This window comes from Sprattus sprattus, assembly GCF_963457725.1.
Source record: "Sprattus sprattus genome assembly, chromosome: 2".
Lineage (NCBI taxonomy): Eukaryota > Metazoa > Chordata > Actinopteri > Clupeiformes > Clupeidae > Sprattus > Sprattus sprattus.
In genome coordinates this window covers 4,285,683-4,296,910 of record NC_137921.1, presented here as the reverse complement: position 1 = coordinate 4,296,910, position 11,228 = coordinate 4,285,683, and the positions used below count along the sequence as shown (strand labels likewise).

Sequence of the window (11,228 nt, the reverse complement as noted above, 5' to 3'; positions counted from 1 at the left end):
ACACCAGCGGCTCCCTCCAGCGTGCCCTCTCTCGTATCTCTCGACCATTTTCCTTCACGGATATTAAAACCATCAGTCATCACTTTCAGGTGTGTGCAGCCATTGCTTTCTATGAACGACTGCAGCAATCAGTGTCCTGTCATCCACATCATCTCAAAATCAGTCCAGTCCGCTTCCGCTTTCTGCACCAACCACTGAATGTAGGCTTACAATATGCAACCTACCCGCCCCTTAAAAAAGAGGGTAAATATCTTACACCACAAGTAGCCTATGTCTGGAGTAGATAAACAAACTGAGCCGCCGTTTTTAAATGACCACGCCCCTTTCTGAAATGGCCACATCTCATCTAGTCTTTCTAATTCTATTATGCATAACATGTGGACATTTCACTCTTGAAATTCACCTAAAAAGTTGATGTGGGGCAATAATTTACGTATAGTTATAATTGTAGTGTTTGTACATACATTTTCAAAGTTCTGTACAGATTGTGGCTTTTTATTTGCTTTTTCGAATCACAAGAATTAAGTAGCCTATTAAGAACGCAGACACCGTACTGACCATAGATGTCTATGGTACTGACGACAGACTCCATCGAAGGTGAGGGTCTCTCGCGTCGTCACAGCTCTTATCCATCAATGACAAAGTGCGTCATTCCCGATCACTGCAGAGCTGCCTCCCAGCGTATTAGATGTGTCAGTACAAGAGGCGCAACGCCATCAGGAAGGACGGAGAGTCAAATAAGCTCAACAAGATCTGCGCCTAGATTTTACTCAAGTAAATAACTAAGTTTACCCGAGTGAAACGTTTTGAACTTTGAATCTATGAACAAAATACAAAAAGCCTATGTATACAAATAGTAGTGATTTTACATACTTCGACTTTTTACAGCTTCAAGATGACCATCCTCTCCTCTCTAACCTGGTTGTTTGAGGCACTGCCCTGGTGGGCACTTGTGTGTTCCACAGCTCCTCGGCAGCCGTCTTTGATTGGTTCAGTACAGTAGTGACCTTCCAGAGGCTCAAAGAGTGTGTCTGAAGTGGAGCTGCACGCCCTCTTCACTCTTAGACCTTCAACTACAGAGAACACATTAAAAGCTTTATGTTTGATGGCAGTTTCTGATTACTGTCTTTTTGATCCAATGTTGCACTCAAATAAAAAATATAACACGTGAATCATTCCTGTGATTAATACAATGATCAGTGATAACGACTGATCAGTGAAGCAGGTCTAGCCATCAGGTTAATTATGTGAAATATTCTCACCTGCATCAAAGCCTATGCAGTGGTGGACACATGTCGTGCTGGTCAACTCTGTGCAGTGTTTATGCACACGGTGTCCTTAAGATATAAACAGCACAACTAAAGGTACAGGACACAACGAGCTCCATGCCAGTGCTATGGTTTTGAGGCAAAATAACGGTTAAAAGGCCAAAATAACTGCAATTCCCACGGAGAAAGGATTTCAAAGAGGAACTTACCTGGGGAGCACATGGGGCAGCATTCAATTCCTGTTTCATACTCCGCACGACCGCAAGCTTCACAGACCCCCAAACAACAGCAAACCACAGCTTCAGCTTTTTAAAATGTCCCCATGGTGGTGAACTGGCCTCAGCCAAAGCATCTTACAGCTGTTAACTTGTGACCACACTCAACCTCAGAGCCCCCCTCACCAGACACAGCAGAGAACAATCTGGAAAAATTACAAGATTTATTGACACAGTATGTGTCACATTAACGCTAGGATTCTTGTCTTCAGACACAGATTCTAGTGGCAGCAGTGGTAAGTTTATCAATAATGAAAAAGAGGCCTCAGATGAAATAGCAGGTCTGTAGAAGAAAAGTAAGGTGCACTGGCCTATACTGTAACACACAACAGAATAAAAGAGGGTAAAAAAACAAGAAAATAGTAGACATAACTAGTTAACCTGCACTTTATATACTTCTCATATCTCACAATCCTCTATTTTTTTTATTTAATTTCCCAACATTAATGCACTTTCCTAGTGCTGTTTTAACACTTCTTCACCAGTTAGTCAGCCTGTACTCCTTATGTTGTGGTAAAACAAATTCTCATAATAGTCAGAATAGTTTAACAACTTTTAATTGTACAGCAAACACATCGCACGACAGATTAAACACAATGAAGAATCTTAACTTCCAAATGAACAGGAGTGACAGGGTATGAACTTGAACAACAACAGACACATTTTTTTTTTAAAACTTGGACAAATGTATGAAATTGAATGCCATAAAATAAGCTAGAATGGACAAAAACATTTACATACACACTAAAGGTACACAATTATTTAATTTTAGAACATAAAAAAAACATATAAAAGCACTACATGTACGTAGGAGCAAAAATTGGAATGAAATTCAATAATCAAACTCTAACTATTTACATACATTACCTATATTCATATAAACACGCCTTCAGATATGAACTGAGTTATTGTGGTGGCGGGAAAGAGCGTGCATCGCTTGCCATTGAGAAAGTTCAATGTTGAGCTTGCCTTGTAAACCAATGGTAGACGCTTAGTGTCCGGTACAGATAGCTGAACCTGAAGCAGTACTCACACTACATGTGATGGACTTCATTTTGATTGGAATAGTTCAGCAACTCCTGCTCCCAGCCTCCTCCTCTGTAGGTGGCTGATGCAGCGATTCTGGATTGGAGTAGTTCAGCAATTTCATATCCCAGACTCCTCCTCTGTGAGTGGAGTGCAGTGCAGCGATTCTGGATTGTTCGAGTCTGCAAAGCTTCCTGAGGCGATGTCTGCTCGATCGGCCATCGACCTTTGGTGGAATTTCCTATAAATAAAAGGAAAAAAAGTATGTGTTCAAAGGCTTACAGACAGGAATTTTCATTTTGTTTAAATATGGAACATATCTCAAAGATATTAATTTTCATGACATAAGATTTACTAAATGAGTTCCGTCGCTATTCGAAAAAAATTGAGAGAGAGATGGAGACAGAGAAAGAAAGAGTGAAAGAAAAGTCCAGTTTGTACTTCTCACCTAAAGCTGTCTGTATTATTATCTGAATCTCTCCTCTTGTTCTGACCTAAAAACAAAAAGATAACTCTTAATAATAGGTGAGTAAACAGTTGCAATAACATTACCTCACATGACAGAAGCCAGTATGTTAGAAATACTGACAACCCCTTCATAATAAAACACTTAATATTACATTTGATCATATTATGATATTATCAATGACTCAATCATTCATACCATGAGAGAAACAGTTTTTCCTGCGGTTTCGCCACCAGCAAAATACTGCTATTGCAACAGATATTAGTATGACCACAAAGATAATAACAGGGATTATGGAAATGTTTTTTTCACACTCAGTATCAGATGACAGTGTTCCTTCTTTTGTAATTTCATATCCTGGTTGACACCTAGAAGAGCAATATTAATAAATCATTATTTTTTTGGCTGGGGCTGTAGAGAACTCAGTGTACTGTTACATAAAAGAACTATGGTTTGATTAACTTACTGTGTGTGTGGTATACAGGATGAAGAGGATCCATTTGAATATGTGATGTTACTACAGTTGTCACAGACAGTGTCTGAAGATGTTGAACCTGCATGCATAGATGGAGAAAAAATATGAATGTTTAATTAACTTTAAAATCACATAATTTATTCCAGGACTATTGTTCAACTATAAATATGACTATACAATATGTTACAAACAGAGGCCCAACTCTGGCAGCAAAGCTGCATTATCTTCCGGTTAAAGGTGGTCGTAGCTTGAGCCATCTTCCACTTGACTTCACCAAAACTGAAAGCACAAGCATTTACATTTACATTTAGTCATTTAGCAGACGCTTTTGTCCAAAGCGACGTACAAGGGAGAATCATTCAAGCTAAGAGCAATAAAACCTGGTGTAACAATAAATACTGCTTTTTTTTTCAAGAAATAGAAAGCGACATAGAAAGAAAAAGAAGTGCGGGACTGTCACTGCTTAAGTGCAAGTTAAGCCAAGGTGCCAGTTAGGAAGGGAGGTTGTGAAGAGTTGGATCTTCAAGAGCTTCTTGAAGGTAGAGAGGGACGCCCCTGCTCTGGTAGTGCTAGGCAGTTCGTTCCACCAACGTGGAACTACAACTGAGAATAGTCTGGATTGCCGTGCTTGCACATGCGGCAGTGCCAGACGCTGCTCACTAGATGAGCGCAGCGTCCTGGGTGTAACAAGCAGAAGCCTATCCGCAAACACTGTTCCAACATGTTGTCAAGCCATGGAAGTAGGACCTACCGTGTCTGCACATGAATGTGTGTTTGCCAGCCTGATATAGCCCAGTCAAGGTCAGCTACCTGCGGGTCCCACTGCCTAATGGCATTCTTTAGGTGTCCTACGACCAGCCCTGGCATTGGTTTCAATGTAGCAACTGCTCTTTAGTCGGTGGTTAAAATCCATGTGAAAACCAAATGCCACAGTGCTTTGGGCTCACATCCGGCAACCCAAAATGGAGGGAAACAGACCTCAACTACCTTAGAGAGCCAAACTAGACCCCTGACTAACACTTTGCCAAACTAACTGTAAGCCATGGAGTTAAGGCAGGTGTGTTTTTACCAATTAACCACAGGTAGTGACGTCACTGAAACTACCATGTGACCCAATCCATCCTAACACTAGGCATATGTTCCTCTTCAGTTTCCTAACCTGGATGCTTGACGTACTGCCCTGGTGAGCACTTTGTGTGTTCCACAGCTCCTCGGCAGCCATCTTTGATTGGGTCAGTACAGTAGTGACCTTCCAGAGGCTCACAGAGTGTGTCTGAAGTGGAGCTGCAAGCTTTCTTTACTATTAGACCTGCCTCTACAGAAAACACATTATTAAAATGAGTGTTAGAATGAATGAAAAAATCAGAGCTGTGGCACAGTTGAACTTGACTCTAGATAAATATCATTGGTATTATTGCTGTGAATTATTCATTATTTTAATGATTACAATTACAATGGATGCTTTGACTTACTGAAGTCACAAACTGTACAAAACATGCATGACCCAAGTCCACTGTGAGCCTCAGTGTAGGTAGATGGGGAGCACGGAGCACATGATGTACTGGTATATTCTGTACAGTCTTTACGCACAAAATATCCTAGAAAGGAGAAGATTGGGTTAAGTGTTCAAATACTATAAATATCATAACATCATGAATAAAATACTTTAAATAATAGATTAGAAAAAACTGTCAGTATATTGATGTTTTTTGTTACTGAGTGTGAATGTACTCTGTGAAACTGATGAGTCAGTCTACTGATTGAGTTATTAGTTATTGAGTGTGATGTACTACACGTAAAGCTCACCAGGGGCACACGTGGGACAACACTCCTGATTTACTTCATACTCAGCAGGACCACAGGACAAACCCATGCATATCCCAGAGGAACCAGGAAGAATCACAGCCGTTATGAACAATGATGACAGTGACCTCCACATTGTTTTCTCAGCGATCTTCGCCTCAGCAGAATAAAGATGTCTATCGTAGGAAGTCTGGAAAATGTCATCTTAATTAGACTTTAATTCTGCTGCCCAAACACACTTTATGAGAAAAGTGAACATCGACTTGAGGGATTTAACTTCAGTTGACTTATCCTCCATTGTTCACGTACTCGTTGTCTTCATGTTGTTAGGAGCTGGGTTTGAACTCAGGCCACTGTTGTGATATTGTGATCCCCACTTCAGATCTGTGTCATGTTCAGACAAGTCCAAGTCCAAAGTCCAAAAGGTGACACTGTGAATAGAACAAAGGTCAGAATCATGCAATCATTCCAAACACAAATATTTCAAAGAATACCAAGACACACAGAAAAGGTAATAAAGTACTGGTCAGATACATGTGATAGATTCAGCATTAGCTTTTCTGTAGTGCAATTACGTGACAGTATTAGAACTATATCCTAACCAGCCTTATGAGTAAGACTACTGTAGACATGTTTGAGATAAAAAAACGGTAAGTAGCAACAAGAAGTCTACTGAATATGTCTAATGAATATTCATGTCACCGAGGATTGGTAATGGACAATTATCCATTAGAAGTGTAGACAGCAGAATGTCCAGCTCATCCTTAAAGCTGCCAAGTTGTCCAGGTGGATAATAAAGAGCCACCAAGTATAAGTTGAAAGGACCGGTTATCATGATGGCGTGATAAATAACCACCAGGTATAACTTGAAAGGATGGGTTATCATGATGGCGTGAAATTTAAACGAGTCGTAGCTGTGCGCTGGGAGCAGAAGTGTGAATTTCAAGTCATTAGTCATTAGTTCCACTTTGTACTGTCAATGAAGTGAATGTGTACTGTCTCTTTAAGACGCCTTTGTTTATCAAAGACGTCCCCAACACCACATCAGGGCCCGTCTACACAATTAATTCAATAATTTAATTGATGCTGCAGGTGTTGACGAGTTTACTGGCCTTATCCACGCTTCAGTAAGGGCAACTACCTGAAGGCACACAAACACACACACACACACACACACACACACACACACACACACACACACACACACTCCTTACTCAGTGGGCTGGCACAGGTGAAGCTGGTCTTCACCCGAGGGCTAACGCTTCAGTACAATAACACATCAATAAAAGAAACCTAATCGATTGCGGCTGAAAATCAACCAATCCAAACCTTAACTGTTCCAAAATAACATTTGACCAAAACTGAACTGCCAATCAAATCACAACACACCCTAAATGAGTCTTGAGTGCATTTACACCTGTAGTTACATGGGGTCAAGTACTATCCGATTGCAATCTGATCACCCAAAACACTTTTAAATGTAACCTTCCAGGCACCGCTAGTAATTTTTCTCTATTCAGACATGCAGCTACATTCAGGAAAATGTCCCTCTTGAGCCTTTTCTCACGTGCCAAGGCAATGCTGCCATAGACGGGGCAAAGGACAGTCCAGCAGATGGCAGCAGATAGTTTACGTGCTTGTCTCTGCAATATTACTGCTTTCACTCTCAACACAGACATACAGGCATTTCTCCTGAAATGTTACTATGTCTTGAGGTGGGAAATTGGGGGTACAGATTTACCTCAATATCGATCCCTGCTCCCATTTACACATGACCCCATGAAGGAGAGGTTCAGGAACATTTCACCGACAGACTGCATGTATATTTGGCACGCTTTATGTTGACTTCCTAATAAGCACATTATACACAGTCTCACTTAAGGCCCCTGATCTTATCTTGACAAAATGTGTATTAAGTCTGCATACTCCCTGGACACTGCACTCACCTCTTTGCCTTCAGTGGCTACTTGGCATTAAGATTCCCAATACAGACGACCGTTTTAGGCGACTTGGAATGGAATGCCTCTGAACCCTGGTAAGAAAATAAACTAACTTCAGTGAGGAAGGGGAACTGGTCTATGTGTGATTGTAGCAGCATAACATCTTATTTTGAGGAAGAAACACACTCAACTTTATGTTCAACACCTCCGCTTTCCTCTAATAACACAATTGTTTGCATATAGCACACCAACAAGATTGGTGTCCCATAACTACATCTTGCTATTCCTCCGTATCGAAATGCATTTGAAGAGAGATATGTATCAAAGCAGGAGTGGAAAAGCACATAGTCTTTTGAGAAAAGGAACTACAACTTTGTGTAGTCAGCACTTTAGGGGGGGGGGGGGGGGGGGGTAAATGACAGTTACAAAAATAAATGTAAAACATTAAATCTCTTTTGTCTTAACACTGATGTTGATGCACGGAATCAAACATTAACCACAGCTGATTCTCTTTCAGATTAATACAATACTGCACTTGATAACTGAAGGGACTTTTTTTCACAATCTCCATTCACTATTGTCTCAACTTTTGATGTTTGTGCTGCAGTGTGGACAGACACATCCTGTCAGATCAAAGGTCTGTTTTGTTTTGTTTAGGCCGGGTATGAGACAGGTTTTACAAAAACATATCCAAAATATCATTATGAAAAGTCACTTCTTCTATGAATATCCAAAAAAAGTCTGTACCCAAAAAGCCCTGATTTAATGAGTGGACAAAGAACGAGCGAGGGGAAATGTGAATATAAGGAAACCCGTCACATGGACATTGGGACTGAACAGCGCATGAAACTCATTTCCTCATCAGTAACTTCTGTGCTTAGTCAAATCCCCCTTTCTGGTGACCAGACTACATCAATCCCTCGTTTTGAAGTCATGTAGGCCAACCCTACGTATGTTAGGACACTCAACTTTAAAAGAAAGGGTTGGTAAGATGTAGCCTAAACTAAGAAAATCAGGGAACCGGAACTAATGTAAATGTAAGGAACAAATTATAAATATTATTACCCTTGTTACATAGTTACGTAAGCTATAGTGTACTGAGAATACATTAACAAATAATTCTCCGCAAATATCTCAAGAGCAAGTCACAAATACCACGCAAACAAGCAATATGCCGCCTTCACTAACGAAGAACGGACATAAATGCTCGACGGCTACTGTCCAGATGTCACGTTCTCTCATTTTAACGAGCAAGACCGGATACAGTAACTTGAATTCGTTTCCACACCAGAAGTCCGAAGCTCCATTACAAAAAAGAAAACAGACGCGGCCAGGGTGTACACTTATAAGCCTATTTTACTCAAATAGTCTACTGCAGCCAAATACAAACTGATAGAAACACCAAAGACCACCTACCTACCTTTCTCTGATGACGGTTCTGGGTGATGTCCGCGAATGTGAGTTCGGGGTTTGCATGAAATTGTGGGGGTCAAAATAAATGTTGTTATAAGGGACTTTCCAGCGTGTTGTTTTGATTTTCGTGAATAGGCTACACTACACACACATGTCCACAAGATGGAGTGCTTACAATAGGAGCCTGCTGTGGGTGTATTCTGGTCTGACGACTGTGCTATTTATAGAAACCAAAAATGAAACCTAAAGAACACGCTGCCGAACGTCAACATATGGGCCTGGTTTTAACACCAAGGTTTATGATGTTAAGCTTCATGTGTATTGAATTATTAGTTAAGCAGTGCATTCATTACTAGTAACAGTAATACAACATAGCCCAATATGTTGACGTTGAGCCTTATGCTGTTAACCGTTAACAACACAATTAAATAGGCTATAACATTACTGGTATATTACATGTACCAGTATTATGCGTTAAAACCAGCCCCATATGTTGACGTTGAGCTGTTCACCGTTTACAACACAATTAAATAAACCAGTAAATATACCCACATTATGCCGTTTGAGCATGCGCGACTCACATTCTGCAGCGACTCACATTCGGCAGCTACAGCGAGTAGGCCTACTCCCTGACAGCCAAGAAAGTTTGTCTGCATTAGGGGATTTTTTTTTCTTGTCTTGCAATATTTTCACTTCGCCTTTCGGGGTGAAAAGTGAATTCTAAATTAAAGCAAATCCAAGCTACTCAAACGCTCCTCAAACAGCATGGCTAATTCATCCTCAACATTGCACCTTGATGACATGCCATGACATTGCAACATATCATTTATGCTCCACCTACAAGTAGGCTACCCTACCTTACCAGTGAGTTTACACCATAGTAATTGCACTGCCCGTTTAGTCTCCTTTAAGTCTTCAGGCGGCATCACCCAGCTGTTAGTCATAACTCCGATCAGAGTCAGTAAAAGAAACGTAATAGCCTATTCAAATATGGGTTAACGTTTTCATCCATTGAGAGATCTTAATCTTCTCATTGCAATTCCCACGGACTTAAACCCAGACGCTGTTGCCCACTATTAGGTACGTATTTACCTTTACTACAAAACCAATAACATAAATGTATTTAATAACTAAATTAATTTGTCTGTATTCATTTGTCTGTATTCTTTTTTATTTCTTCAGTGGCATTTTGGCGTGAATAGTGAACTCTAACTGGTTTCTGATATAAAATCCATGTGTCTTGGTTCACACACTGATGCATTTTGAGCAGAACAGGTCTTCAATGAGTTTGAGTTTTGAATCACATAAGAAATGGCTATGAACTAGAATATCTTTCATTACTGTTCCCTGTGGCCTTTAAAGTGTAGAGTTTTTTTTACAGATTACACAAATAAGGCAATGGAAATGTATTGGGATTTTAAAACCAAAAGGAGTGCCATGTCTGCTGTTAGAATTCACAGACTGGCTTTTCTTATCATAAACAATCCTCAAATTGGTGACGGCTGTTTCCCATAAGTACCTAAAGGGAACATATTAAGTGACAGAATGAGGAAAACAAACCCAAGCACTGAATGTGAGCACAGTGAGAGAATTTTATGGTTAATATTTAATGGTTCTTCTTATACATAATACTTTTTCTTTAAGAGTGATCGTAACCATTACTTAGATATAGTTAGACTTCAATTTTGTGTTAAGGAGACAGTGTTACAGAATATTTTGTGAAGTGAAACAATATTTTAGAAGGTCTAAAGTTCCATGTTATTTTCATACTTGGTGCATCGCTTTCACTCTTGCTATCTCTATTATGATGTTCTGTTAACAAGTTTCCAGGTCAGTTATTATCATGACTTTTGTTATTAAGATGAATTAATATAAAGTCAGGGGGACAAATAAACTGGTTGATATTAGTTTAAGAACAAAACTTCATGTCTGTCCAGTCTGGTTTGGAGTAGCCACTAAACAGGACAATACAAGGCTGCAGTGGACAGTGGAAAAGATCATTAGTGCCACCTGCCCACCTTAAAGGACTTTTAAACCTAAAACAGGCAAAATAAATCACCACAGACGCCTCACACGCTGAACACAACCTCTTCCCACTTCTTCCCTTCTGGCAGCCCCTCTGTATGCCACAGCCATCAAACATAAGAACAGAGACACCTACTGAGACATTCTCCTTATTCTAGTTTTCCTATCTATTAAATGTATATCATACTTCATTGTTTGCCATAAAAACTCTATAGTACCCCCTTGCCTCTATATCATACAAATGCATCCTATTGTCTACTGTTCACACTTACACTTTATGTGACTTTATGTTTCTTTTTCTAACATCTGTATGCAATATGTAACTAATCTGCATATCGTATAGTGTCTGTATATTGTTTTAAGGGACACTATAAACCAGAGCCCAATTTTGACACTAATGCATTTGTAGTAGTTGGTATAACAGTTATGTAAAGATTTCTGACAATAGAAAATCACAAATTAAACTAGAAATATGACGGCAGTGAAATAAACGGACTCTTCATTGGTTTGACAGATGCATCGGTGAAACTATAGGAC

At 39.8% G+C, this 11,228-nt stretch overlaps 1 protein-coding gene across 1 annotated transcript; it reads right to left on the bottom strand.

Moving 5' to 3' along the window:
• Nucleotides 1–2,180: 2,180 nt before the first annotated feature.
• Nucleotides 2,181–7,078, bottom strand: LOC308361103 (uncharacterized protein; the record flags this gene model as incomplete). The annotated part of the gene is made up of 8 exons (XM_080833357.1): nucleotides 2,181–2,810; nucleotides 3,018–3,063; nucleotides 3,234–3,403; nucleotides 3,502–3,589; nucleotides 4,670–4,825; nucleotides 4,983–5,108; nucleotides 5,317–5,503; nucleotides 7,055–7,078. 8 exons carry the CDS (start codon nucleotides 7,076–7,078, stop codon nucleotides 2,690–2,692), a joined length of 918 nt encoding a protein of 305 aa, XP_080689483.1. The 3' UTR covers nucleotides 2,181–2,689.
• Nucleotides 7,079–11,228: the final 4,150 nt, after the last annotated feature.